This window comes from Nesoenas mayeri (assembly GCF_963082525.1).
Source record: "Nesoenas mayeri genome assembly, chromosome: 1".
Classification (NCBI taxonomy): domain Eukaryota; kingdom Metazoa; phylum Chordata; class Aves; order Columbiformes; family Columbidae; genus Nesoenas; species Nesoenas mayeri.
This window is the reverse complement of record NC_137541.1, coordinates 55,269,444-55,295,976: the sequence shown is the minus strand read 5'-3', so window position 1 is coordinate 55,295,976 and position 26,533 is coordinate 55,269,444. Positions and strand designations below refer to the sequence as shown.

At 36.4% G+C, this 26,533-nt stretch overlaps 1 protein-coding gene across 1 annotated transcript in view; it reads left to right on the top strand.

Moving 5' to 3' along the window:
* TRHDE (thyrotropin releasing hormone degrading enzyme) overlaps nucleotides 1–26,533 on the top strand; it is a gene marked incomplete at its 5' end in the record, with an annotated part of 209,637 nt that overhangs the window by 85,113 nt on the left and 97,991 nt on the right. Inside the window, 3 exons of the mRNA XM_080363423.1 lie at nucleotides 610–764; nucleotides 6,538–6,651; nucleotides 17,366–17,503. Of these exons, the coding sequence (XP_080219549.1) occupies nucleotides 610–764; nucleotides 6,538–6,651; nucleotides 17,366–17,503 (407 nt within the window). The remainder of the gene's footprint in view (nucleotides 1–609; nucleotides 765–6,537; nucleotides 6,652–17,365; nucleotides 17,504–26,533) is intronic.

Genomic DNA, 26,533 nt, shown 5'->3' with positions numbered 1-26,533 from the left:
CATCATTGTTCCAGCCTGTGGGGTTGAGAGATGGCTGTCAGCAGCCCTGTTCTTAGAGGATGCCTGCTAGCAATGGTGCACACTGAGAGATCCTTTGTTTTGTAAGAACTGGTGATTCTGAACAATTTGCCATCTTTCTGGTTGTTATGAAGCAGCCTTTTCTTCAGCATTCCCCTTAATGTTAGTCCTTACATACAGTTCGGTGCATAAGGTGTTCATAAAGGAGTCACTTTAATGAAAAGGTAAAAGATGTGATAAAAGTCTGTGTTACTACATTGATATAGTGAGCATGATAAGCAGTATCAAACCTAGAAGTAAATTAACAAGGTATTGTAAATAAGCTGGAATCTGTATAGAAGACTTCAATTAGAAATACTAAGTACTGTGTTAAAGCAATAGCATGGTAATGTGTGATCAAATAGTGACATAAAATAAAAAATGAATATTTTATTGTTTCCTAAATAACGTAGTAGAGAACTGAAATTAATTTTTGGTTTTCACATGTTTATTATTTAAAATGCTTTTTGTGATCATTTATGGCTGGCCTTACAGTAGCTCTTCAGCATAGTAGCTTCCACAGTAGTTAACATATATTTTTTCTGTTTCTAGATCTGTTAGCTGTGCCTAAGCATCCATATGCTGCTATGGAGAACTGGGGACTGAGTGTTTTTGTGGAGCAAAGGATACTGCTAGATCCAAGCATTTCTTCTATATCATACCTACTGGATGTCACCATGGTCATTGTACATGAGCTATGTCATCAGGTACTAAAGGTGTTCAGATATTTGATATTAATGTCTGAAACTGTGTATTCCTTTTCAAAACCGAAAATTAATTTGTATTGTTCATATAGACAGTTGCAACTTTTTATTGTAACTGGAGTCCAAATAATACAAAGATTTGTAAGACACATAACTACAATGCAGAACCTGGGAAGACTCAAAAAAGGTTAGAAGAGAAAATTAGTAGCAATGAACAACTTCTCTATTTCTGTATGATTATATTCTATATTCTGCATGTTTGTGTGTGAGTGTGCTGTTGGTGTGTAGACTAGACACATTGATAACTGTAGAAAATGATTTCTTGCAGAACCATAGCAGATTCATGCTGAATTTCATGTTCATGTAAAAAAATGTTTTGGCTGAAATCAATTTGGTAGTCATCTTCCATCACATATACACATACTTCCTTTTTGTTGTTGTTTGTTTTTTGTTTGTTTGTTTTTAAATAGTTCTAGTACGGACCTTCTGTTCACTAATGGTGGATAATCGAGTATATGTAGAGCAACTCTTGTATCGATAAGAAAAGTTTGTAATAAACCCATATTACAATTTGTTTTACATTTCTTCCATCTTCATATCTCAAACTAAACACATTATGTGTGTTTAGTAATATTGAGTTGAATGCAAATGTTATTGAAGAAATTTGCTACAGGGGCAGAAAACCCTTTCTTGCACTCATAAGAGGCATAATCATAGCCTTCAGGTTAAAATGAACAAAATCCTACTGTGTAATCAGCATGGCTTATGTCTGTAACTTTACACAGTATTCTTTAAAAGGCAATGAAAATTCTTAACACTTTCTGCAAATAAAAAGTACCATATCAAAGGGAGCCTTTGTGATGGAGTCCTGGTAGGTGAACCTGGAAAGAGTAAAGTTTGGTTCATATTCATGTTTCACATTAAAACTGTTGATGAATATGGAGTCCTCAACTACAACATGACATTTCTATTCAAAGTTATTGCTGGTTTGTTCTCAATACGATAATCTGATTTTATTATGTGTTCTTTATTGTGTAGTACAATAGAGTAGCGTGCTATTCAGCCTGAAAAATTACAGTGGCTTAGGAACCAGGTGTGCAAAACACATATTAGGTCATCAAATCACATCTCATGTTAGGATTAGATTCTTCCGTGTCATGTGTTTTGTAGTGCTGGGTTCAGTGCTCCTGATTACAGGGTTATATCGCTTCCCTTAAACCCTTTTGATTAAATCTGATGGTCAATAACTTTTTCCTAGCGTTCAGCTTAAATCTTCCTTTTTCTGAAGTCATCCCATTACTTCCAGTTATTCTTTGCACTGCTTTAATAATGTTCTCTGCTTCCAAAGCAATTTGTACTTCAGATATGGGCAATTATCACATCAGTAACTTGCCAAGTTTGTTTATTTGATTCTCCTTGAAACTGAAGCCTTTTTACTTTGTTCTGGGAATATCAGAGGATCATGAGGTGGTTGAAAACTATATTTGAATTTATTTTAGGGTAGCAATGTGGCCATAGAATGCTTTTAAGTGACCTTAAAATTTAAAATGAGAAGGTTTACTTGGTATCCAGTGCTTCCAGTGCTGTTGGCTTAATTAAAAGTATCTTTCTCCATTCATGTTGGTGCTGTTTCTGTTTTAGTACCATGCAGATTAGGTCCTTGCTCAGCTGCTTCACTGCATAACTAAACAAGATAGAAAATATTCAGGTGGAAAAAATGTTACTTCTATTTTTTTAGATGCAGAATTGACTCACAGAGAATATGGATTGTTCATCTGCAAATAAAATTCAAAGGGAGAAACCCTCAAAAAATACAAGTCATAAAACACTGTCTAGCACCTCCATCACAGTATTATCTTTATTTAGCCACTTTTTTCTGCTTTTATCTTGCCATACTCAGAACCCCCTCAAGGAGACTTAAGCTGTGGATAGCATATAGCAGTAACAATAGTAGCTTAGCTGAAAATGTATTGAACTGAGATCAAGTTGGGTCCAGGGTCTCTTGCCTCTGCTATTTAATTGTTAATTCTTCACGGCATTTTTCATCCTCTTTTTCTGTATATTATCTGGCCTGCTAACCTGGGGTGGCACACAAATATTGTTCCCCTTCACTCGTTTTTACACATAAAATAACAGAGATTAACCAAAATCACTTCTGGCACAGCCAAAAGTAGAATCTACATCTCCAGTTTTATTTTTTATTTTTTGGGTTTTTTTTTTTTTTTTTTAACATTTCAGGTAAGAGGTAAGGGAACTCTTCTAAAATATATTTTCCTAAATTCCATTAAATTAATTTTTCTTTTTTCTTTTTCTTTCTTTTTTTTTTTTTTTTTGAATTGTATTGTCCTATTTCCCTTGGTTTTAAACCCATGATTTTAAGACTTACAGAGCATACCTGAGTGAGTAGCAAACAGACCTGTATGAGATCCTTGTTACACAGAGTAACATGGCAATTGCTTTGTGAATGTTGTGTCCAAGATCAGAAAAAAACAGGTGAATATTAAGAATTAGGACAGATAAATTTTGTCGTTGTCAAAATACAGGTAAAAAATGCGTAAGAAAGAATTTTATGCCTGATTTCTTCACAGGTAACTTTGTAATGTTTGACCAGATATTTATTTTGGGTGCATGTTTTAGGAGGGATACACTGACCTTACACAGGTAGCTTTAATTTAGTCATTTTGTAGGTTGATAATGCTTGATATTTCAGCTCGAGTGTTCTTTTGGAATATTTTACGTATTTAAATAAAAAAATTAATAATTGGAAGAAGTGTTTCAACATAAAAGCTTCTTCAAGCCCCCAAATGCAAATGAGATAGTGGTCAAAACACACATATTTCTAGCAGCTTAAATTGATAGCTTGAAGTAATTAGCATAAATTATTAAAATACATCTATTAAGGTAGTAATCAGTTTTATTTGCATATCACAGATCAGTCCCACCTACAGCCTTTGAAGAAAGAGTCATGCACCATGATTTTTTGTGATAGTTTTCCCGCCTGAGCACAAAACTTGGTGTGACAGATTGAGTTAAAGAGGTGTGAACACAGAATGAAAATTAAAAACTTCTAAATCAATGTGGTTTTTTTAATAATCTGTAAAGAAAGCATATAGGAAAGAGTGTCCTTTCAGTGTGTCTGTAAAATAAGTGCCTTCTCCATGTCAGGCTGAACATAACACCCAAGGGACATGAATTTATGTAATCAATTCATTTCAATTAATTTTTCTATTCCAAAATGAAAAGAAGTAATGATCTTCACTCCAGGCAAATAGTGTCTGTAGCCAAATACACAAATAAATAAATAAACAATTACTTCAATAAATTAAATACTTTACTTGATGTTCTCCTTTCAGACATATAACACCTAGGAAGATAATAGCACCTTTCTGCTGGAAAATTTGGCTTCAGTAATTGCAGTCTCTGGTACTGCTCTGTCTGTGACATCTTATCTCTGATACTATTCAAGACTAGTTAAGCAAATTCTCTACATTTTCTCATTAATATTACATGCTATTTTAATACCTGTAAAACACTTCTTCCTTTAGGTAGATAATTAAATGAATACTTTCAGTTGTGTCATTAATAAACAAACATGGAAAACTCACAAAGAAGTATAAGAAATTCTCTTTTGTGACATCATAAATTCATGTTATAAATTCTTTTGAATAACAGGAGGATATATTATGAACTTTACAACTTTTATTTTTTTTAATCTCTCTCTGAATAGTTGTAGCATACCATGACTGTTACTGGTCTCATATCTGTTCAGAAGTCCTCATGTAATTTAAGAAATAAACTCTGTGCTATTGTGTTAAGTCTGTCATTTGAAATCATTTAATCATGACTTTCATACCGCTCTGGTGGTATGCTACTGTAAGATTTCAAATTGTGAAAAGTGCAGTATCTATATGGACGCATATCCAGTGTTTCTTTGTCTTTTCAGTTAAATGTTCTTAAAATCTTGCTCTATCTCTGTTGGTCCTGTAGACAGTTAATTTGTTGGTGGCCTTCAACTAGATTATGATCACTGAGTGTCCGTTAAGTTTAGTTTCACTTAGTGTGTGAATATGACTTTTGTCAACCTCATCCTTTCTCCCATGTTTCACTTCTTTTTTTTCTTCAAATCCTATTTACTGACCATTGTGTGGCAATCTGATAATCCCAGTTTCTGTAGTCTGTTCTTTGGAGCCCCTATGTTCATGTCACTATGGGTCCTCGTCGCAGCATTGATCCTTCCTTGACGCTATTCTCACTTCACAAAGACATGCATAGGAGCAAGACCTTTCATTCAGGTCCCAGACAAAACCTTCAAATAAGCCAGCCGTCAAGAGAGCAAACTGCTTACTGCCCAACTTTGCTTTCATCCATTGCCCACAATCATTACAGTGTCAGCAGCAGCTCCTATACTCTGACAGGAGTCTCTCCTCTGGAATACTTATTTGCTGCTCCCTTTCTGTGTATTTTCAGAATTTACAACTCCAGGAAAGCTCAAAATTATCTCAGTTGATTATGAATTAATCTAATTTCTAATCACATTAAGAAAAAAAACAGCAGAGAATTTTATTGAAACACAGTTTTTTGTATTTGTTTGGCAAAAAAGATGCTACAAAGAGTATGAAATATATTTTCATAGTAGTGTATGTATTTCTTCTCTTACCACTGGTCTTGCAATGGTCCCGGTTGCATAAAGCCGATACAATCATTTAAACAGGGTCATCCATCAGCAGAAGAATTCATGATGCCTGATTTCTTTTGAAACTTAGTCCTCATTCCTGTTACAGTGATCATCCCAGCTGTGTCTAAAATCCTTCTGACACCCACATGTCCCACATTGTGAGAGGTTTGCCACTGTTGATGTCTACTGAGCAGAGTATCTCATGGCCACATTCTTGTCTTGCCCTCAGTTTAGATCCTTCTCCTCTTTTCAGCTGCTGGTCTTCATGTACTTTTGTAGGAGTTCAATTACGTTTAAAATCTTTGCCATGCTTTCTAAATGTGATTGAAGTCAATGGGAAAATTTAAGAGCAACATGGGGTGGAACATGAAAGGCTGTCAGCTTGGGTACTTTTTTTGCATAAACATAGGTGGCCCCTGACATTTTAGGTACCCTCTGCCTCTAGCTGCTGTTTAGGAAGGCTGCAAATCTCCTTTAAGTCCTGCCTGAAATTTCCTAGGCCTGTGTGGGTATCTCAGATGTCCTGGGGCATTCTTTAAGTTGCATCAGCTACTTGCTTTTAGGCATCTGAGTCCTACCCACAGAGACATGGCATGATTGCATGAAACTGCTTTCCTTAGGAAACCAGCCAACGAATGGAGCACCAGTAGTATTGTAAATCTTGGTGGGTAGACATTGCGGAAGAAGAAAAGCTACAATATAGGTCTAGGGTACAGAGATTGTGTCTCCAGGTTTTCAAGATTCACACTATACATGGTGAGGTTTCTAGGTAATGAATCAGATTACTCATGAGCCTTTTTCTGTCTGTTACATGTGCTAGTCCCTTAAACCTGGGTGAGCATCTACTCTAGATGTAGACACTTTCAATACTCTCCTCAATGCTTCTTTTTTCCTGCTTGTTCTTCTCTAATGTTTTACTTCAGTAACTTGTGCATCCTATAAAGGCGTAATTGATCAGTACATGAAAAAAGCAGTTAATGAGTTTCATTGGGTAGCATATACTACTCTTTTAATTAAAGCTTGTGAGGAATGTGCTCTGTATAAATGAGATGAATGCAAACATAGTTACCTAAAGGTTGTTTATTTGAACTCTCTTTGCAGTGGTTTGGTGACCTTGTGACTCCAGTTTGGTGGGAGGATGTGTGGTTGAAAGAAGGTTTTGCTCACTATTTTGAATTTATTGGGACAGACTATCTCTACCCAGGATGGAACATGGTGAGTCAGTTTAATTTTGTTAACTTGAGATTCCACAGAAAAGTTGGTCTGCTGTTATACTCCTGCTTTTGTTAGACACAGAGACAGCTGAAAAATACTAAATGATGCATGCAAGTATCAGATGTCCAATGAAGCAAATTCACTAGGTGTGAAATAATTTGACAGCATTCCAAAAGTGTAATCTACGATTTATCACAAAAGAAATAAGGTCATGTCTGTCATAACCGAACATTAAAATAACTACTGTCTCTCTGCCTAGAAACATTTTAGATTAAAGGAGTTATGATTTAACACAGACAATTTTTGAAAATATTCAGAATATTGTATTTTATCTGCAAACCCAACATAAATTGGAAAGAAATATTTGGCTAAAATGTACTGTAAATCTGAGCATACTTTTTCTCACAATAGTCTGTTCTTCTCTTTCTAAGTTTAGTGTCCCTGCTGGTATTTTGCCATTTAGCAGTACATACTACATTAACATGGGATAAATGAATTGAGAATCCAGACTTCAGTATAATTTCTAGCAGTACACAGTTGGACTTGCTTTGTGAACTGCTGTGCAAATACTGGAGCTCTCTGATGGTGATCTGGGAAGACCATGCTGGGACCTTCTTTTGGAGTCTTTCTGTTATATCATACCTATCTAGTCAGGTCCCAGTTTATATCAGCCACTGTAGTCTAGAAATGTTACGCTTATAAGAAAAGTGAGCGATAATGAGCAAGACCTCAGGACAAGAAAATTGTTTTGAGACCATGTTGAAGGTTGCTATGTAAACTTTATTATCCTTAGAAGAATTTTTTCTATTTGCTATTGTTTTGTGTTTACACAGATTTAATTTGTGGCAAAATATGTATTATAAATACAGATTGCCTGATAGAGATTTGTTGTAGCTTGAGTATTTTGTTTAAACACTTGCACACTAACTTCTGAAATGTTATTTCTCATTTCTTGGGGATTTATTGAGTATTCTTATGCCACAAATTTTTGTGTGCCAGGAAATGAAGGCGCTATAATTATGAGCAAAACCTAATTTTTTAAAATAGTTGTATACACATATTTTAGATATGCTTCTTGTGATGTCTGAATTCTTTGTAGTATTTTAATTTTTTCTTTCAGGTGTCAATTTTGGTTTGTAATTGCATTATGAAAAGGAAAATAAATCTTTATCTGAACTGACATCTGTCTTGCATAGGTAGGCTTGTTGGGTTTACCTGGCTTTAGCTATATTAAAACTCGTTCCCTTCATCTTTATGAAAAACACATCCTGAATTACAATGTAATAATTCTAATTATGAATGCAATGAAATCTGGCAGGCCTTTATGATTTTAGCATAGTGAAATGTCATAGATGCCAACGTTTATACACTGAATTTTATATTCAAATCATCAGTCATTTGTTCTTCACATAATCAGTTTAACAAATCCAGAATAACTTTGCTTTAGAAGTCATTTGGAATATAGAACATTTACTTGAGATTTCTGTGGAATGAATATAATGTTAACTGTTATGCAAATGACATGCCCATCACATGTAATTCTGGCATCTTAACAGAATACGAGCAAAACAAATGGTTTGAACAAGGTGTGACAGTTAAAGTCGGAAATCAGACACGTGTGCTGCATAAATTAGAATTAACTACAGTAATATTGCTGTGCCTGATAAAATATTACTCTGTCAAGTTTTTCCTTAAATTAAAAAGAAGGTAGACATAAACCTTTCATAGGGCTTTGGATATCTTTGGCCTTTGACATAATAATAACTATATTGATGTATTTAAATAATTAGAAAATTGGTGGCACTTGATGAGTTAAACATTTAAGCATGTTGCCTTCTTTTGCAGTCTAGAGTAGGAATCAACATTGTGATTTTTCGGCCTTGTTACACAGATTGTAGAAAGAGGAAGCAAAAGTGGCAGTTACTGAATTTTGACTTGCTGGATATTTTTATTATCGGTATAAAGTGCAATTGCTGTTTAGATCATACTGATATTTGTAAACTTCAAAAATTAAAAAGCAAGCATTTATTTAAAAAAAAAAAAAAAGCTGTTCCAAACAACTTAGTTTTTTGTTTGTTTGTTTGTTTTGGTTTTTTTTTTGTTTTGTTTTGTTTTTTCAAAAGTGAAGGATACAGTAGAAGCTTTATGAAGCAGTTGCAAAAGCAAGACCTACAAACCTTATTTTCTGTAATGATAGTTAAATGGAGAAATATTCTAGCATTCTGGGTGGTATGTTGCGAGCGATAATTTGTATCTGTGAAATAAAAATAAAAGTTGTTGTGGTATATGATACCACAGCTCTTTGCATTGGGAAAACCAAGAGGAATATGCCAGCATTCTCTTTATCTCTCAAGAATGGGAAAAGTTAGACAGTTCTTTCTCTTGCAATTTTGAAATGTTACCCTTGAAACTTTCCTCAAGAAGCCCATGGACTAAAATGTAAAATTCAGCTTATTTTCAGCTTATTAAAGATTTTTTTGTCGTATTTGCTTTTGAATACGTGTAGAAATGGACAACTGTTAGTGAATTCTAGAAAAAAGGACTTTTGTCTGGAAATATAACTTGGGCAATCTGAATCAAATGGATTTATCTAGTTTCCTACGTAACTTGTTGTGTGCTTATACGCTACAGACACATAAGCTTTTACCACTAAAGCTCCATAAGCCTCTAAAGTTTTGTTACTGGCTGTCTGAAGATACTTCTCTTTTAACAGAGCTGAGCATTTTTCAGTGTTTGTGTTATTTGGCATTGATGGACTTAGTGTGGCTGAACCTGAGGCTCTTAAGGAGAACTCTCCATTAAGCGTGTTCAACCCATTATAACTTCAATGAACAGCAGAGAGTTCTGCACAAAGCAGAGAGCCATGGGTTTTATCTGAAGCTGGTTTTCTGACTTTTTCTTCTTCTATAGGATCTTCAGCTCACTTAAATATTTCTCCCATTTCTAAGGTTCTTGATTTTATTGGTTTTTCTTCAATTGTTTTATAAGCTTTTCTTTTACCACAGGAAAGATGGATGAATAACAATAAATACTGAACTAACATGGAGCAGTAACACTTTGCTGAGCCTTTCAGCAGGTTCAGAATTTCTTGTCTTGTCCAGAAGGTGTTTACAGACTTACAGAATCATGGAATAGTTTGGGTTGGGAGGAACCTTGAAGATCACCTAGTTCCAACCCCACCGCCATGGGCAGGGACACCTTCCACTAGACCAGGTTGCCCAAAGCTCCATCCAACTTGGCCTTGAACACTTCCAGGGATGGAGCATCATCAGCTTCTCTGGGCAACCTGTTCTAGTACCTCATACCTTCATAGTGGTGTTGTGTAGTTTTAGGATCAGAGAAAACTAAAAATTACAGCAGAATACTTCATGCCGCTAATTTCTCTTCATAGTCTTGTCTTTTCTCATCTACACTGCTCAGCTTCCTACTTTCAGAGGCCTGTTTGCAACTGCATATTACATCTTCCTTTCTACTTGTTTCTCTCATTATTGTGAAGTCCTTTGTATGTGGTTTTGTATAAGAAGGAATTCAACTGAGGCATACAGATCCAGGAATTTATTGGCTGATCTTTTGCCTCCTTATTTTCTGGTAGAAGGAACCATCATGTTTGTCCTTGAATGTCTCTGGTATTGGGGTAGTTTTTGAGGACTATGACAGCAGGAATTACTGGCATGTAATTTTCCCTTTCATCCATCAAATGAGCATCAAATACTTTAGCGGTCAAAACCTGGCTTGATGCTGAGAAAGCATTTCACAGAGCCCAGCTGTCTTATTTTTTCTTTATTATATAAAAGTCAGCTTTGCTGACAACTTTATTGGCTGAGTCAAGGTGTAGTACATCAGTGATAGCTTTGAATTCTCTGCCTTCTCTGTCCATTGAAGCTCTGGGATAAAATCTCCCACTTTCTTGTGTGCTTACTACTTCTATAATTAAGAATGGTCATATTGCCCAGAAATTTTCTTAGTATTAAGTAGCTGTGATTAAAGTATTTGAAGTAAAACTTTGTATCTACATAGAATGGCATCTTTCATCTTTCTTTCACAGTATTAGGTTCTACAGTCTAGGCAATCCTGCCATTACTACAGGTAGCTTAAAACAATAATGAGCTTACATATCAACATTTCTGTTTTAAAAATATGTGTTGCCAAAATTTACCTGTGCCTAAACAAGTTAAAAGAAAGCAATTTAACTGAACTTCATTACATTAAGTACTTTGAACATCATGCAACATGCTGCCCAAATTCTTGATAAATGATGGTAATTGCCTATCTTTCTCACTGACTCACTTGATATAATAAAAGTGAATAAGGCCATTAGACACATGTATATCTTCGATGTGCTTTGACTCAGATTGCCTTTTAAAGCATTTGTTTCCATCTCTAAAGGTTTTTTTAGGCATTGTTTGACTCATAGAAAAGCCTGAAAATTGTTACAAATTTTGAAGTAGACCTAAGACATGGGCCTTTTTGATTTATTTCATTATTATTTTGGCATTTCAGACCTGAGCTTTAGCTTGCTTGATCCTTCTAACCCAACATAAATATCACACTGGCTCTGCATTGAGGGAGATCCAGCCTCTCGTTTTTTAAAACTACTTTCATCTCTTCTTTTTTGGTTAAAGGCTCCCCATGCTGGTATAAAGTAAGCCTTTAATTAATACCACATGGAGCGTTTTTTCCCCCAGTAACTGCTTAGTGAAGTCAGTCCTTGTATGATTTTCTGTTATAACTCAACTATGGGGGAAGCTTTCAATGTAAAATTAGCTAGATTCTCATGTCTAATTGACTTCGGCTGGAAAAAAGAGATATATAAAGGTAAGCTGCAAGATCTTCTGGTTGCTAATTACTAGTCCTTTTTAAGTATACAAGTTTAGAAATCCTTGTACTAAATTTAGCTTAAAACTAAGAAAATAAATTTACAACTCCACATACTCTTCCTTAACACAGTTTCTTTTTTTTTTTTTTATGCTCTGTCAAGGTGCTGGATTAATATATGTAATTCTAAATTTAAGTACTTAACTCTTAATATTTAGAGATCATACATAAATGAATACCAACATTTAGAGTAAGCATTTGTTCAAGAGATTGAGTACAAGTTTAGAGAATGTCAGTATCTCTTCTTTCTTCATGTCATTATCTGCTTGTCTTGAGAGGACAGTTAAAATGACATTATGAGGAGAGCTTTTGGGTCACATGAGTTCAAATCTGAGTACAGGGTTTAGACGGAGCTTTGGTTTCAAAAAGAAACTTCAGTCAAATGGCTGAATTTCACATAATTTCAAATTAGTAACCACTTTGTCTGCAGTAAAAATGAGAAGGAAACTTCATGGCAACTTTTGCCTCAAGGCAAGGGCTCACTGCAGGGTAGCCCTACTCAAACAAAAACATGCACTTCATCTAGAAGTTCAGCCGATATGGGAAGTTCAATGGCAAAACTGTAGCTGTATATTTAAGGGCACCCTTACTGAAAGTCTCCACTTTTTAAATTTTCAGCAGTCCTGAATGTGCTACCACTGTTTTAAAATTGTGGGCAGTTACTTGGAGCACAAGCTCATGATTAAGTTTTGGTGCACCTGCAAAATGTCTTTGGCTCCCTCAGGACCTAGCTCACTGAATGTCATCATCTGGAGGTTGATACAGAGCCTAGAGATGCAAAATCCATCTAGCAAACGTTAGAGTGCCTTAAAAATATTCTGATTGATGATGATCTCTGGCAATTATTGCTGGAAGTTGACCAACCTCATCTCAAAGCCACTTTTCATTTAAGCATTATTTCCTGTTTCTTGAATTGAGGTGAATTTACTCAACAGATTCCCCTTGTGGAATTTGTGTTAGAGGATGAACTTCATACTTTTTTGCCTAATGTTTTAAAATGCTCTGGAGACAAATGTATGAGCGAACAGTTGATCTGTGTTCATCGATTTGCTTAATGATTATTTCCGTGAAGGCAAATACATGCAAGGTAACAAAACATGATCTTGGAGAATGAAACTGGGTTATTTTTTTTAAAACCATGGTGGCCAGTATGTGTTGTTTCCTTTTGTAATGATCCCTTTTTTGCACTGCATCCTCCCATTCTGTAGGCCTACATTTGGTGTAATGGATCTGGTGTACAACCAAATCAAAGTTATACCTGAAAAACAGAGCACTGAGAGGAAAGAGCAGTTGAAGTAGCTGGTGAAATAGCACAAAGACTCCAAATCAACTACCCATCTCCTTGGCAACTTAAGCAGGTGGTTGTGAATATCTGTTTTGGCACTTCATTGAAAAGAAAATACATACCCAGTTGTCCTTACTTACATTCAAAGCTATCAGTCTTCCTTAACTACAAACTCCCAGAACACTGATGTTGCTTTATAACAGGTAAAATTGTTAGCCAGTGTGAAAATTTCTCAAGCAGAAGAACAGAAATTTTGCAAGAACTTCAATTGAAAATGCAGAAAATAAGATTTTGAAGGTAGACACAGGACTGTAACATATTCACAGCTGATAAATGTAGAATGTGTTGCAGACCTTCTTCAACAAACTATGCACATAACTGAAGGACACATGCAGAGATATAAATTAAAAAAAAGCAATCTGTAAGCTGCTCAAGCTATTTACAAAAAAAATTACTGTTGGGAAGAGAGAAAGAGAAAGAGATGTTGCCTTTCATTTGCAAGTACTCAGGAGACTTCCTGTGCTATGACAACTTACTATTTATAAGCACATAGACAGAAAGAACTTGCTTTTGGGCCCCTAGTGGATCTTTTCTGGCCTTAAAGTATTTTATTGAACCTTAAGTTTTCCTCATACATGATGTTCCTGTGTAGTTTGTTAAGCTTCACCCTCAAATATATTGTATTAGAACTGAAGTTCTGGTAGTGTATATGTTGGTGGGTTTTGATTGCTTTCAAAATATACTTCTATTTCTTTTTCCTTAGGGTGTACTTTTCCTATACACCCAAGTATCGTGTCTTGCATATCCTTGTTTTCTCAGGCATGAGGGATCACTCACCTCCTTTGTATTCCTGACAGCTAGTAAAGCACTGTATTTTGGAGAAGATATTTCCAGCAGATTTGTCAGGGAAATCATTTGCAGATTTGCACACTAATATTCAGCTTTATTCACAAAGATTTCTCAGTCCATAAACTGTTCAAATGGCTGTCCCAGAACAAAGGCGGTGCCTTTAATATTGAGGCCTTTGATCTCTTCTGCGTACTAATTATCAGTTTTGGCTTTCACTATGCTATTCCTTTTGTTCCGCTGTTGGATGTTTTCCAGTTTTTTCATTTTAATTCTTTTCCCTGGTATTTCATATTAATTTTTAGAAATTATTTTTATGTGACTAACATTAAGTATAACATTATTGTCGTGCTAACTTGTACTCTAACATTATGCCTTAAATTAATGCCTTAACTAGCAGCAACCCCTCTCCGTTACACCATTGTTATCCTGTTATGCACAATAAATTTTTAATGGCTCTTGAAGGTATAATCTTTCTGCCAAAACATGTTATTTCACAATGGCGTTCTTTCCATTTAGAGGGAGAGTAGTTGAATGGTGGGCATCCTGTTGGAGATTAATACACAAAGAGTGACCACTGCCTTTCCATAAACCTTTTTCCCTAGAACAAGGTGAAAATAAACCAAAACCTGAAAGCTTTCTTATGGCTAGACAGTCTCTTACTCTTGATTCTTTTTTCTATGGAGTGATTTACACTGCAGATCCGTATTTAAAAATCTCCAGATTATTTCCATGATGTGGAAGAATTGCTATAGGTGGAAGAATTGCTATAGGCACAAATTTAAGTGGAAGCACCTCTGTCCTTATTTCAGACTAGGCTTCTGCTGCTGTCATACCAACTCCTGCTCAGAGCCCTGGCCCTGTGTTAACACTGCACAGCATTGAGCTTCTATGCAGCTACAGTTTCCAAAGCCTCAAGACTCAACTCAAGCCCTCTTTTCCTTGCAGGCGGATCACAGTCTTCGGCTTTTCTCTTGTAGTTGAACTCCCCTGGAGGAGTGTCACCTCAAACAACATTTTGTCATTGTTTCATGTCTAGATGCAAACCTGTCTCCTACTGTGTTGACAGCTCGCTGGCCTCATTAAACACGTTCCAAGATTGATTTTCTTTACAATTTCTGTGCTAGGTATTTCTTTAGTCCTGTAGGTATCATGTTAAAATGGATCAATTCCACTGTACTGCATAGGGTAAAACAACTAAGGTGTGGAAAGGCCATCTTCTATCAGTATAAGCAGTTTGGTCATGTTGTGTTGGCTTTTTACCCTTAAAGTGCTGATATGACTGTAATAGCTGAGGTAGTGTTTCTTCAACATAATTAAGGCAGTTAAAATTTCTTTCTGCATGTCTGTTTTCTGTTGTATCTTCCAGCTGCAGGGCCCCTGTCAACCAGCAAACTCCTCTCTCTCGCTCTGTGTCTCCCTGGAGTTATATTTCAGTCTCCTTTGAAATCTACTCTCAGATGCTTTGTATTAAAAGGACAAAGTGGGAACGTTGTCGAAGTCCTATTAGTTCAATAAATTTATCTTTGTAGGTTAAAAGCCTTCTTAGTTCTCTCTAAAATGCAGGTTTACATGTTAGGAAGCATGCCAGCTATTCCGGTAGTATCCCAGTGTGACGATTTGCCATCAATTTCAATGAGGACTATGGTAACTTGAATAAGTGATCACAAATCTAAAATGTTCCTTTTCAGCCCTTCAGGAGATGATCAAAGAAACAAACAGAAAACCAAAATGTAGCCTGTCCTTTTTATATCTTTTGTATTCTTATAGCTTCACTTTATGTTTCCTGCATACTGAACATCTTGATGCCAGGTTATGTATTTAAAGTATTAATTTGTGATTAACAAAGGTCATTTTAATGAGTTAATACCAAACAGTAACAATTGACTCCCACAACTGTTTGTCCATTATGATATCCAGACTTTAATTTGGAGACAGGTCCATACCTCTATGTGTTCATACCTGCATGTATTACCTGCATGTATTACATATACATATTTCTGATGAAATTAGGTCTCTGTTACTAATAGAGAGTGTGAGGTGTAACCAAAACATCTACAATTCTTTACACCTCAACAGTTTTCCGCTGAGTAGGACTGTCATAATAATTGTTTCCCTACACCTTTTCTTTGTCACTAAAAAGGGTAGTTACTAGCTGCATATGCCTGAGAAAATTTGGAAATTAACAATAATATGAACAAGACATTACTTTTCCTTTCACAAACCTTACCTCATGCAGCCAGCTGAGGACACTAAGAGTGTGTTGGGTAATTGGCTTTCCTGCATCCCGTGTTTTTAATTGCCTGAATATACAATCAGCTCAAGGTACATTTCTTGTGCTCTAATGAATTTTAACATAAAGGTTCATTTCCAGATGGATCAGCACTGGAAGAGCTTTTCAGCTGTCTTATAAATATAATTTAAATTAACACATTGGTACCAAAATCTTGCCACCCAAGAAATTAAACATAGAATTTATTATGTAATTGTGTGGTTCTTTATCTATGGACATCAAAGTGGCTTTTGAAAAAAAATGCAGCATTGCCTACAATTTCTTTATGTTATGGTACTAGGTTGACATTAACTCAGGAACAGTTGTAATTTAGATAAAGTTTGAGATATGTCATTTCGGGGTGAACAAAGCTTATTTAAACCTTCCATATTTTTTAATTATCTCTTTGCATTTATTTGGGACTTGAAAAAACAAGTAAATGAAGCTCTTCTTTCCTGATGCAGTCTTTTGGATTAGGCACATCTGTATGAATGACTATTAGGAGTTTTTAAGGCATGGCATTTCCCAGCTGAAAAAGCCCCATCTACTTGCACTGTAAAAGTGAGTGCAGCACAGTTCATAGAGTATAGATGAGCAATTAATGTTGCTGCTGGAGTAAATATGCAGCAGTTTTGACATACCTCTACAACTCATATTTGCAGAAGCTGTAGAAACAAATTAGTATGTTGGAAATTGTTGGGGTTTGCACCTGCCTCTGATGTAGCTGTGACTTTGACTATGCCATTTAACTTCTATATGCAGCTGTTGTCCCACTTGTAAAGAGAGATAATGATGGCTTTCTTCAGATGGAAGTTACAAAGTTTGTAGAGCGTGGAAGTTCTTGAGGAGAAAGCATTTCTATACCAGAATTATGAAAGACAATGCAGGCACCTGCTGTGGCACTGCTGTGGGATTTGTCCTGTCCTGTCCTGTCCCATGTCAACCCGCCATGTGAACTTTGCACTAAGAGCCAAGTGACTTAAACATCCCTAAATAAAGCAGTAACAACTTTGTTTACCCATCTCTGTCAAAAGTTTTTGTACCTACGTATTCAATGAGCTCCTCAACTTGTAACGTTTATATATTTTTATGACTGAAGACAAGGCCATTTCACCTCTTTACCCACCCCTCGTAACTCTGAATGAATAGTCATAATCGGAATTGCAGTCTGCACCTACAGATACATTTTGATTAATTTAATAGTCTTTACATTAATTTCAGTCAAGTTTCACTGCAGCAAAAGATCTCGACTCAGAGTCTATTTCCTGTATCTGTTGGTAGGTTCAGACTGTAGGAGGTCATGGTGGCTTACATTTGAACCAGAAGGTCTGATTTTAGTCAACTGCCATATTAGTCAACTGCCTCTGATAACTGTGCATCATTTCTGTGTTGCTGTAAATGTTGTCTGCAATACTACTGCATATGCTGTATTTCAGGAAAAACAGAGATTTCTGACAGATGTCCTACATGAAGTGATGTTGCTGGATGGTCTGGCCAGTTCACATCCAGTATCCCAGGAGGTGCAGCAAGCTACAGACATTGACAGGGTGTTTGACTGGATTGCCTATAAAAAGGTGAGACTAATTAAACCTATCTATCTCTGCATATAGATGTGTCAGTAGCTACTAGAAGATCTTATTCTGTCTATAAAACAAATACCATTGTAAAAATATGTACACTAAACTGGGAAACTTAAATTTGTGTGGAATATATTTAGAATATCCTACAGTGATTTTAGTCGATTACATTCAACATATCCAGTGTTATTAAATGTTATAAATAAACTTGGGAGGCTGTCAGAATTCAGCAAAAAGATTTGGGTTTTTTACTATTGTTTATTTTGTGGCAATGTCTGTGCTGTGTTAGATGCTTTAAAAAGCAGAACAATATGTAGTCTTTGTCCTGTTGAATCTCTTTAGGAAGCTTGTCAAGTGCTAAAGTCAAATATAAAGTTTTTTCTGTTTTTTGGTTTGTTTGTTTGTTTTGGTTTGGTTTTGTTTTTTTGTTTTGTTTTGGTTTGGTTTGGTTTGGTTTTTTTTCCTATCCATTAGAATTTTTCTGTCAGATAGTGAAAATTCTGAAGTTATTGCTGAGTGAGAGTGGTGGAACTGACTTTTGGGGTTGTGAGGGAATATGTAGTAAATTCTTGTAATTTCAAGTTGTATTTTAATGAATAGCGAGCCTTTTTGGCCAGCTTTGGGACTGAAGATCTTCTGTGTGGGACTAAGAGGGCTGCACACTTCCACCTTCTCCATCAGATGACTGGGCTTGCTGTTAGCATATGGCCCAAAAGCTGGTGGTTACCATCAAACCACACAATTTTTCTCTGCTACGTAGTGTAATACTGTACCTTACTATTCTGAGCAAACACACTTGATGTGTGACACAGAGGCTGCTGCCTGAAGCCTTCAGCTGTGGAGGCTGTACTGGAGCTCTCTGTTGATGATTCAGTTACAAGAGTCTTCTGACCATCACCTTTGCATCTGATAGTATTTTGTTCTGCGTCATTAGCTGCCTAACATCAGATGGCAACAAGACAGCAGTAACAGAGCACTGACTTGCCTATTGAGCCTCCAGATTGTCCTTTGCTGATTTTGGGCTAAAAAAAGAGGTGTGTCCTCTCTTATAGTCATCAGTTATTCCCAGTCAGCAATAACTTCAATGTGAGCCTCTTCCATGAAAAAAATCCTGTGTCTTTAAGGATGGGCAAATGAGAGCGTGTGTGTCCATGTGAAAGGTATAGAATGTAATATGCAAACACAGAATACTGAGGAAAATATTTTAAAATGCCAGAGTTGCTCAAGAGCCCAAGTAACATTTTCAAAAATCCCTTAGCTCGCATTGAAAACATTACTCTTGGTCAATTAAGCTATAATAGCCAGCAGCTTTTAGCATACTGAAGTATTCTCATTGTTTAAATGTTTCAATCATATGTTTGCTGGTGATAGCTGAACCACAGTAGGTTCAGAGGCTTATCTCACTTCAGTATCTTAATATTTCAAGCTAATTATTTTTTCTAATTAATATGATAATAGTAATATCACACAGTAAACTGTAATACTTGACACTTATCTTTTCATCTTATAAACTCTTTGCAAATATTAAGTAATTTTAATTTACACTGAAATGACAAATAGGACAGTAGGACACATCTGTGTACTATTAGCTATTTTATGCAGGCTAATAGGATCACTCTGTGCAGATTAGAGCGCAATCTCTATCTTGTATCTGTCTATTTAAAGGTTCTTTTTTCATTGTAACAGTGCCCATACCAAGTGGATACCACAGTGTTTCCACTCAGGTTATCTAATGGCCAGCCCTCCTGAACCCTAGGTGATACTGAATGTGTTCATAGTAGGGCCTGATCTTGTAAATTTTGAACCCTGTTACCAGATCTAGCAAACCACCTTGAGGACTGGCAATGGAAGATGGCCGTAAGATCTTTGTTTTCCTGTCTGATAATTTGCCTGTCTGCTATTCCCTCATCCTTTTTGTTTTAGATACAAATGGTATCTAATAGGAAGAAACTTTCCTGAGTATGTAGCTGCTTTTTTTAACTGTTTCTGTACCTTCCTCCAAACACCTGACACTGTTTCCTTCTGAGGATAAATTAGAGAAAATTTAACGTGTTGTAAATCTTATACTGTTTCATACATATGTAACCTTTTATGCCTGCATGCATAGCTTGACTTCAAATCAACTAGGGAAACAAGCTTATTTATTAGGTAGCTAGAACATTTGCCTATCCTTCCAACTCCCCAGTGCCTGCCAATATAAATACTGTGATGAATGGTGCGTCAGTAAAATCCAAACTATAAAATTATACTGCAGGCTTTTACCTGGTCAGGCCTGTGCTCAGATATTTTCAGGTGCCTCAAAGTCTTCCTTATGCAGTGAGTGCTGCTGGAGGGATGTTGCTGGTGTTTCTGGGATGGCTTTTTGGTTGTTTGCTGCCTTATTTTTAAAATGCTGTCAAGTGTTAAGTTTTCGGAAATTTTTTCTGTGGACTCTAGTAATCATTGAATCAGGGACATCAGTGAAGACTTTTCTTCTGTCTTAAATAAAATGTTCGTTTTCAAACAGTCTAGCACTATGTGCAGTATCTTTTCCCTACATTTTGGTGAGGTGGTGGGTTTTTTCAACCTTTTATTTATTTATTTATTTATTTATTTATTGCCATGTTGTGCTCCCTGGGACCTTGGATTGTGATCCCTTTTCTCTCTTCACAATTTTCTGCACGATATTGAAATGATGAAACTTTCTCCCATCTAATTTTTGTTCAGTGAAATGACAGTCATAGAATGTCATTGTCATTTCATTGTCTTTACTGTCATCAATATGGCATAAATCAATTAGACACCATTAAAGTGCCCATCTCTGCTAGACACCCAGCTGTCATTTTAAAGATATACCTCTTACTTTTGCTCTTTCTATGCACTTCAGAGATGACCATTGAAACTGTGCTATTTAAATGCCTCGGAGCTGAATATATTTTTCATTTCCACTTTCTTGTCCTCAGTGATTGCACATGTAAAGAAATCTCATGACATAAACCCCTTAAGAATGGTATTCAGGTAATCCCACAAGCAGAGTGGAGCAGGCACTACAGCCCTGCAGCACACAATGTTTTTCCACTTAAGCTCTTGAGGGTAATGTTTTGCCTCTTTTAAAATCGTCATACTAGTAATTTTTCACATAGGAGTGTTTCATCCTCCACTAAGGCCACAAATATGTAGAGAAAAATGAGAAGTCATGATAGTTCATTAATAAACAGTACTGGTAGATGATTCAAGGCTCTCAAGTTACATCAGAGAGTGGATATGTCTTCTGAGTGCAGCTGGAAGGGAAATAGTGTCCTCGCACAATGATGGGAGAAGTGGTTATATCCCAAGTGCAGCAGGAAATATAGCCTGTTGAACACAGGATCAGATCTGAGAATTGTTAAATCAAAGCAGAAAGCGTGACAGCCTTTCTATACCAGAAATAACTGACAGCAGGAATCATAGCCCTGGAGAGCTGCATCAGCTGAGGAGAAGAGAGTGCAGCAAGAATAACATGAGGAACAACAATCAGCAAGGAAACACCGGCTCTAATAAAATGGAGAAACAAGGCAGCTGCTTCTCAAAGGGAGCAGCCAGACCCAGAACGGTGTGAGGGAGACAGATCCCAGGCAGAAGTGAAGGAGTCATAGCCCCAGATGAGCAGTCACAGCCAGATAACAGAAGGGATGAAAGGGCACCAAGGACACTGTAGAGAGCCAGATAATATCTGAAGTCATTTTGTCAGCCTGCTGTATGCTTTGAAGTATGCTGGTTGAAGATTCTGGTGGCAATCAGAGCAGGCAAGACCAGTATAATGGAGTGTAGCTATAAAAATACCCCCAGTATAATATGTCTTGGCAAGTGACAAACAATAATCAAGATAAGGAAGATGCTGACTGGAAGAGGGAAGAATATATTTTTTTTTCCTCCATGTAAGCAAAATTAACCTCAGCAGTGATATCAATTATTTGCTCTAGTTTTGTAATGGAAACAATTAATTCTTCCCTAAATCTTTGTACGTATGATTTCCTTTTCCTTCTGCCACTTGTTTAAAGACAATTTTTCTGCTTTCTGTGCTGAATTATAGAGGGAAGATAGATCTCTAATAGTAATAAAGGGAGACCATGCTCTCTGCCTCCCCTCAAAGGCAATGTTATGCTTTAGGAAATCTGTTCAACTAAAAATTTGCATAAAGAAAAATGCTCAGCTTCCCTGTATGTTGCAATAACAGATCTGGGAAAGGAGAATTCAAGAAATTGGAAGCAGTGGCTTGCTCACCCTTTTGAGCATAATTCTCTTCAAAAATTTAGAGCATAACATGTTCTGCAAGAATGTGGAAGAACTGGAAATGTGGTAGTCACTGGAAAAGCTCTCTAAAAACTTTGTGCTTTTTACTTCTGATCCTCAGGCATTGGGAAGGATATTGGCACTATAATAACAAAGTAAAAGAAACAAACAGAAAACCAAGAACATGTGTTCTTCCCAGTAAAACTAGGACTAGTATCAGAGTGAAAATCCACTCATTTCATGATTGCAATGAAATTGTGACAATGTGCATCAGCGAAATGACCACAGAAAAGTGAGAGCAGCTCATTAACAGTGAAATACTACTATATAAATATTATAAATAATAAAATATAGGAAAACAGGTTTTATTTTTAATTATTCATGTAACTAAATCAGTAGCATAGGATAACATCCAGCTAGTTAAAAGCCTTACAATACAATTCACGTGGCTTTGCAATCCATTCCCTTACCGCAGTGTGAAGGGAGAGCTTCTTGTTCTCCCTGACTGATTTAGCTGTGATGTTGTCTGTGAATGCCATTAAGTCCTGGGTGCACATTTGTGTGATGGTGGTTTCTGTTCCATGGCTTGCGAGCGCAGCAGGTCAATGCCCAAATTACAGAAGGTGCTTTCAGGAGCCATTTGCTCGTAATCCATTGTAACAGAGGAATTCTCCTGTAATGAAAATAATTTCTTTCTGTTTAGCTAAAAAAGCTGTAGGTCATTGCCGCTTCCAATGTGAAAGCCATCGAAACTCAGAGTTGGTGAAACCTTTAGGTTCAGGATCAGAGCAGTCCTAAGAGCGCCTGACCTAAAGTATGCAGGCTATCCCACTCCAGCTGGTGGGTGCTAGTTCATAACACTAGGCGGGTACTTCAAGATACGTAAAATACCTCTCTTAAGGCATCTGGGCACCCTCCTGACTCAAACTGTCATTAACCTTTTACACTGTCTTGTGTATGCTGAGATAGTATTTTCTAAAGATGAAACATAGAAACCACTGTGTGTGGTATACGAACAGCTACACACCTACAGTGTTTTAGGAGTGTTCTGTTCTCCACACTGGGGAGAAATGTATATGGGTTTGACTGACAATAGTAAAAGCAGAGCATAAATGTTGATAGAAGCACCCTATTTTAAAGAAGATCTCATTAGACTTGATAGCTCGGTCAGGCCAACACAAGGCAAAGCGATTGGGAAGATGTAGACTGTTGTAGTGCAAGACCCTCTTCTGCCTGTTCCCCGTCAAAAGGGAGCAGCAAACAGCAGCCCCCAAAGGTGAGAGGAGGTGATCAAAACAGAAACAGCAACGGTGGCTCAATACACTGTGCCTTGTCATAATTTCTTATACATCTTTCCCTGATGGGGAGTAGAAGGAACAGAATAGTATGTCTGTGTCTCAGATTTTTTATGACATAAAATTAAATGTTGATAAAGGTGAGTGTACATGGAGGTACCAGCCAGCACACTAGAGTTCCTAAAATGTACTTGCATTTTCTAATTCTCCAGCTCTCTTTTCTAACAGTAATTTTCAACAAAAGACAAAGCAGAAAGTGCCTTTGTAAGCCTTTACAGGTAGTTTTGTTTTTCCCCTGAAGGAGTCTGAAAAAACAATGATGCCCAAGATAACTTTTGCTGGTACACATCCTAGTTCAGGTCAGTAAAACTATAGCAACAAGTACAAGTGTAAAAGTAACCTGGAACAATTTGTAAGAATTGAAAATAGAAAGTAAACTTGAGGTAATGAAATAGACTAGAAAGAAAAAACTTGACATAAAAATATGGTAAATATTTTCCTCAAAATATTATCCTGCAGGCCTGCAGGACATCTGTTCAGAAGGGAACTCTCTGGAACAATCTCTGCTACACTGTTTTTTTGTTCTTTAAAGGTATGTTTAAGTAATGGATAATTTCTGAATATTAAAAGAGAGCCAGTAGAATGGCATGTTGAACTGTAGTTAGTTGCAAAACAGTCTTAAGCAAATGGATTGAGATTCTTGTATGACATTTAGTTAACTAAAAATAAAAGGAATATTAATCTTCAATTTTAAACTCTTTGTTTTATTATGGCAGTGCTATATGATATAACTACAGAACACATTGACTGGATTAGTAGATAGCTATGAGACCATACTGATACCAAAGATAGTAATCAATGGACAATCATCACAATTTTTTTAAACTTAATTTGGTTTTGACTTCTCCGTGGAGCTGGTTGGTAAAATGGTGATATGTTTCTTCTTTCAACTGGAGTAACTGTGACTGTGAAAACACTTCTGCAAGTATTCATCATAAAAGGGAAAACCTTCGTCCTTTACTTCTAATGGAAAACGCAGATTTGTGGAGCCAGTTTTATTTTTGCAAGAGTTTCTTAATACAGTGGATTTTAAGAAGCACTGGTTTAGTCACTACTTATTTGAATTCTGCTGATGACCCATCTATGTAGATGATGTTGTCCTCCTCTTGTGTTTGTCCATCCTTGAAGATTTCCTCATAGGAGGATTTAATGAAAAAGTATAACATGCTTTTGTCCTTGTCACTGGTGTCAGAACATGTAAGAGTGATTTTGGTAGTAAGGCTAAATAAAACTACTGTTGTAAATGAGATCCTAGCAGCATTTTGTCTAGGCGACTGATACATTTTATTATTCAAGGAAAATGATGTGACAATATGCACCTGAAGAACAGGATTAGTTATGGTCATTTACTCCTGAATTTTGTTCATTGTGTCATGTTCCTAAAATTTGCAACAAAATTTATGTCTAAGACAAACATTTCACCAAGGCTCATCTTACCATCTGACCGTTATGGTATTATCCAGCCCTATAACAGCTGTGTTTGTCAGAATAGAAAATGATTATGATTTCCCAGTGAAAAGCTCTCCATGAATATGATGTTGCTTTTTCAGAGATGTTTTGGCATCAGATAAATGGCCTTACGATCTATAAAAACAACAGAAGATGAGTTTATGCATCTTTGATGATTTAGCACAGTACGTTACAGGTTTATGGGTATGTTTGGTGATTTTTAATATATTGGTTCATCTACACTGTAAGTAAAGTTTTAAAAATAGTGTAAGTTTAATTTGTTTATCAAAATATATCCTGGTTTTATTGCTGAGTATCTACAATACAGTAACTTGTGGGTGTGCACTGCTTGATAAGCAAATATCAATTGGAAATTCTGTATTACTTTAAAAAGTAAAGAAGATAAATTAAATTACTACAGTCAGACCCAAATTCTCCCGAGACATAGTTACATAGTGTATGGAATTTAAGCTGGGTTCTCACATCCTTAAGGTATTTCAGTGTGTGACTAAGTGATGGACCGGACTAAGAATTTCAGGATTAGGCTCATATTGTCACATTTTGTACCAGTTGCTGTATAGTCTGCATATACGTATCTCCTTCCTTCTTCTCATGGCTTTTACATGAGTTTTCCAAAGGGAAAGACTCTAGGAATTAATTTGAACATTTTACATTTCTGTCACAGAGAGGAAATCATAGGCACATGTGTAGTCATTTCAAGAAATATGTTCTGTTATCTCAATAAAATAAGGAAGCATTCATACTCATCAAATTCGCTTGTGTTAGGCTTCATTTTTCTTGTATTTTCAGGTGCCATTGGAGAATATAGAAAACAGCCAAACTGGTGTATTACAGTGCTCAATTTCTGAAAATGAAAGAGGGATTTAGTGACTCATGATACAGTCTAATTAATTCCCTGAAAAGACTTTTTCAGCGAGTACTTCTGCAGTTCCCAGAGATGAAATGTTTTAGATAGCAACAGCTGAAGAATTCCAGAGAAGGCTTTACAATTATCTTCGCTTTTAGCGCTCAGTAGAAGGACTTCAGCAGAGGTCTCTCAGGAGCTTGCCACAGTACTGTGTTGTAACTGATGGCATGGACAGGACACACTTGTTCCCTGACTATCAGAGTAAGGCCATAGGCCATGAAAAATGGTTCAGATTACAAAGAAAGGAAGGTGAAATACATTTCAGCATGACCTTCTGAGTGGGAGCTGAGAAATGATTGGACTTCTCTTGGGGAAAAAGGAAAAAAAGCAAGAGTATATGGTGAATATGTTTGTTTAAGGAAGTGCAATTTAAGCTCAGCTCTTGGATTTGAAAGTAATTACCAAGTTTTCAGTTGTTCTTGCAGTTCTAAGGCATGCCCATTGATTTGCTTCAGACAGGGGGGTCAGACTAATTTTCCTGTAATTTTAGGACTGTACAAATGTAGGAGTAGTTACACATAGCCCTAAAATTACATTCGGCCCTTTGAAGGCAACAGCGAGGCTGATGTGACCCCTGGTGAAAATGAGTTTGACACTTCTGGGTTAAGGTCACTCCTGTTGCTCAACAGACATTGCAGCTAGACTTCTCCCATCTCTTGGTCATCTTCTTTAAGGTGCTGAAGGTGACAATTCAGTTAATTCAGTGCATTGCATGTCATGTGGCACAGCAACTCAGTTGACCATATTTTTGAATCGTTAATTTACATGCATATACACTATTTTATATCTGCATTTGAGCAAATTCTGCAGATGTGCCTTAGTCAAAACATATTTTTTGTGTTAAATTTCTCCAGAATTCAAAAGATTTCTTTTTGTTTTTTAATTTTATGTAAGAGTTCTTTTTTAAATGTCACATTTTTGCTACATGTTTGATGTACATTGTTCTTTCACTTTGATTCACGCTGTGTTTTTCCCAATAAGCTAAATTTCATGGGGCATCCAGCTGTGGTTGCTTAGTACCAACGAAGAATGATTGTTTTGAAA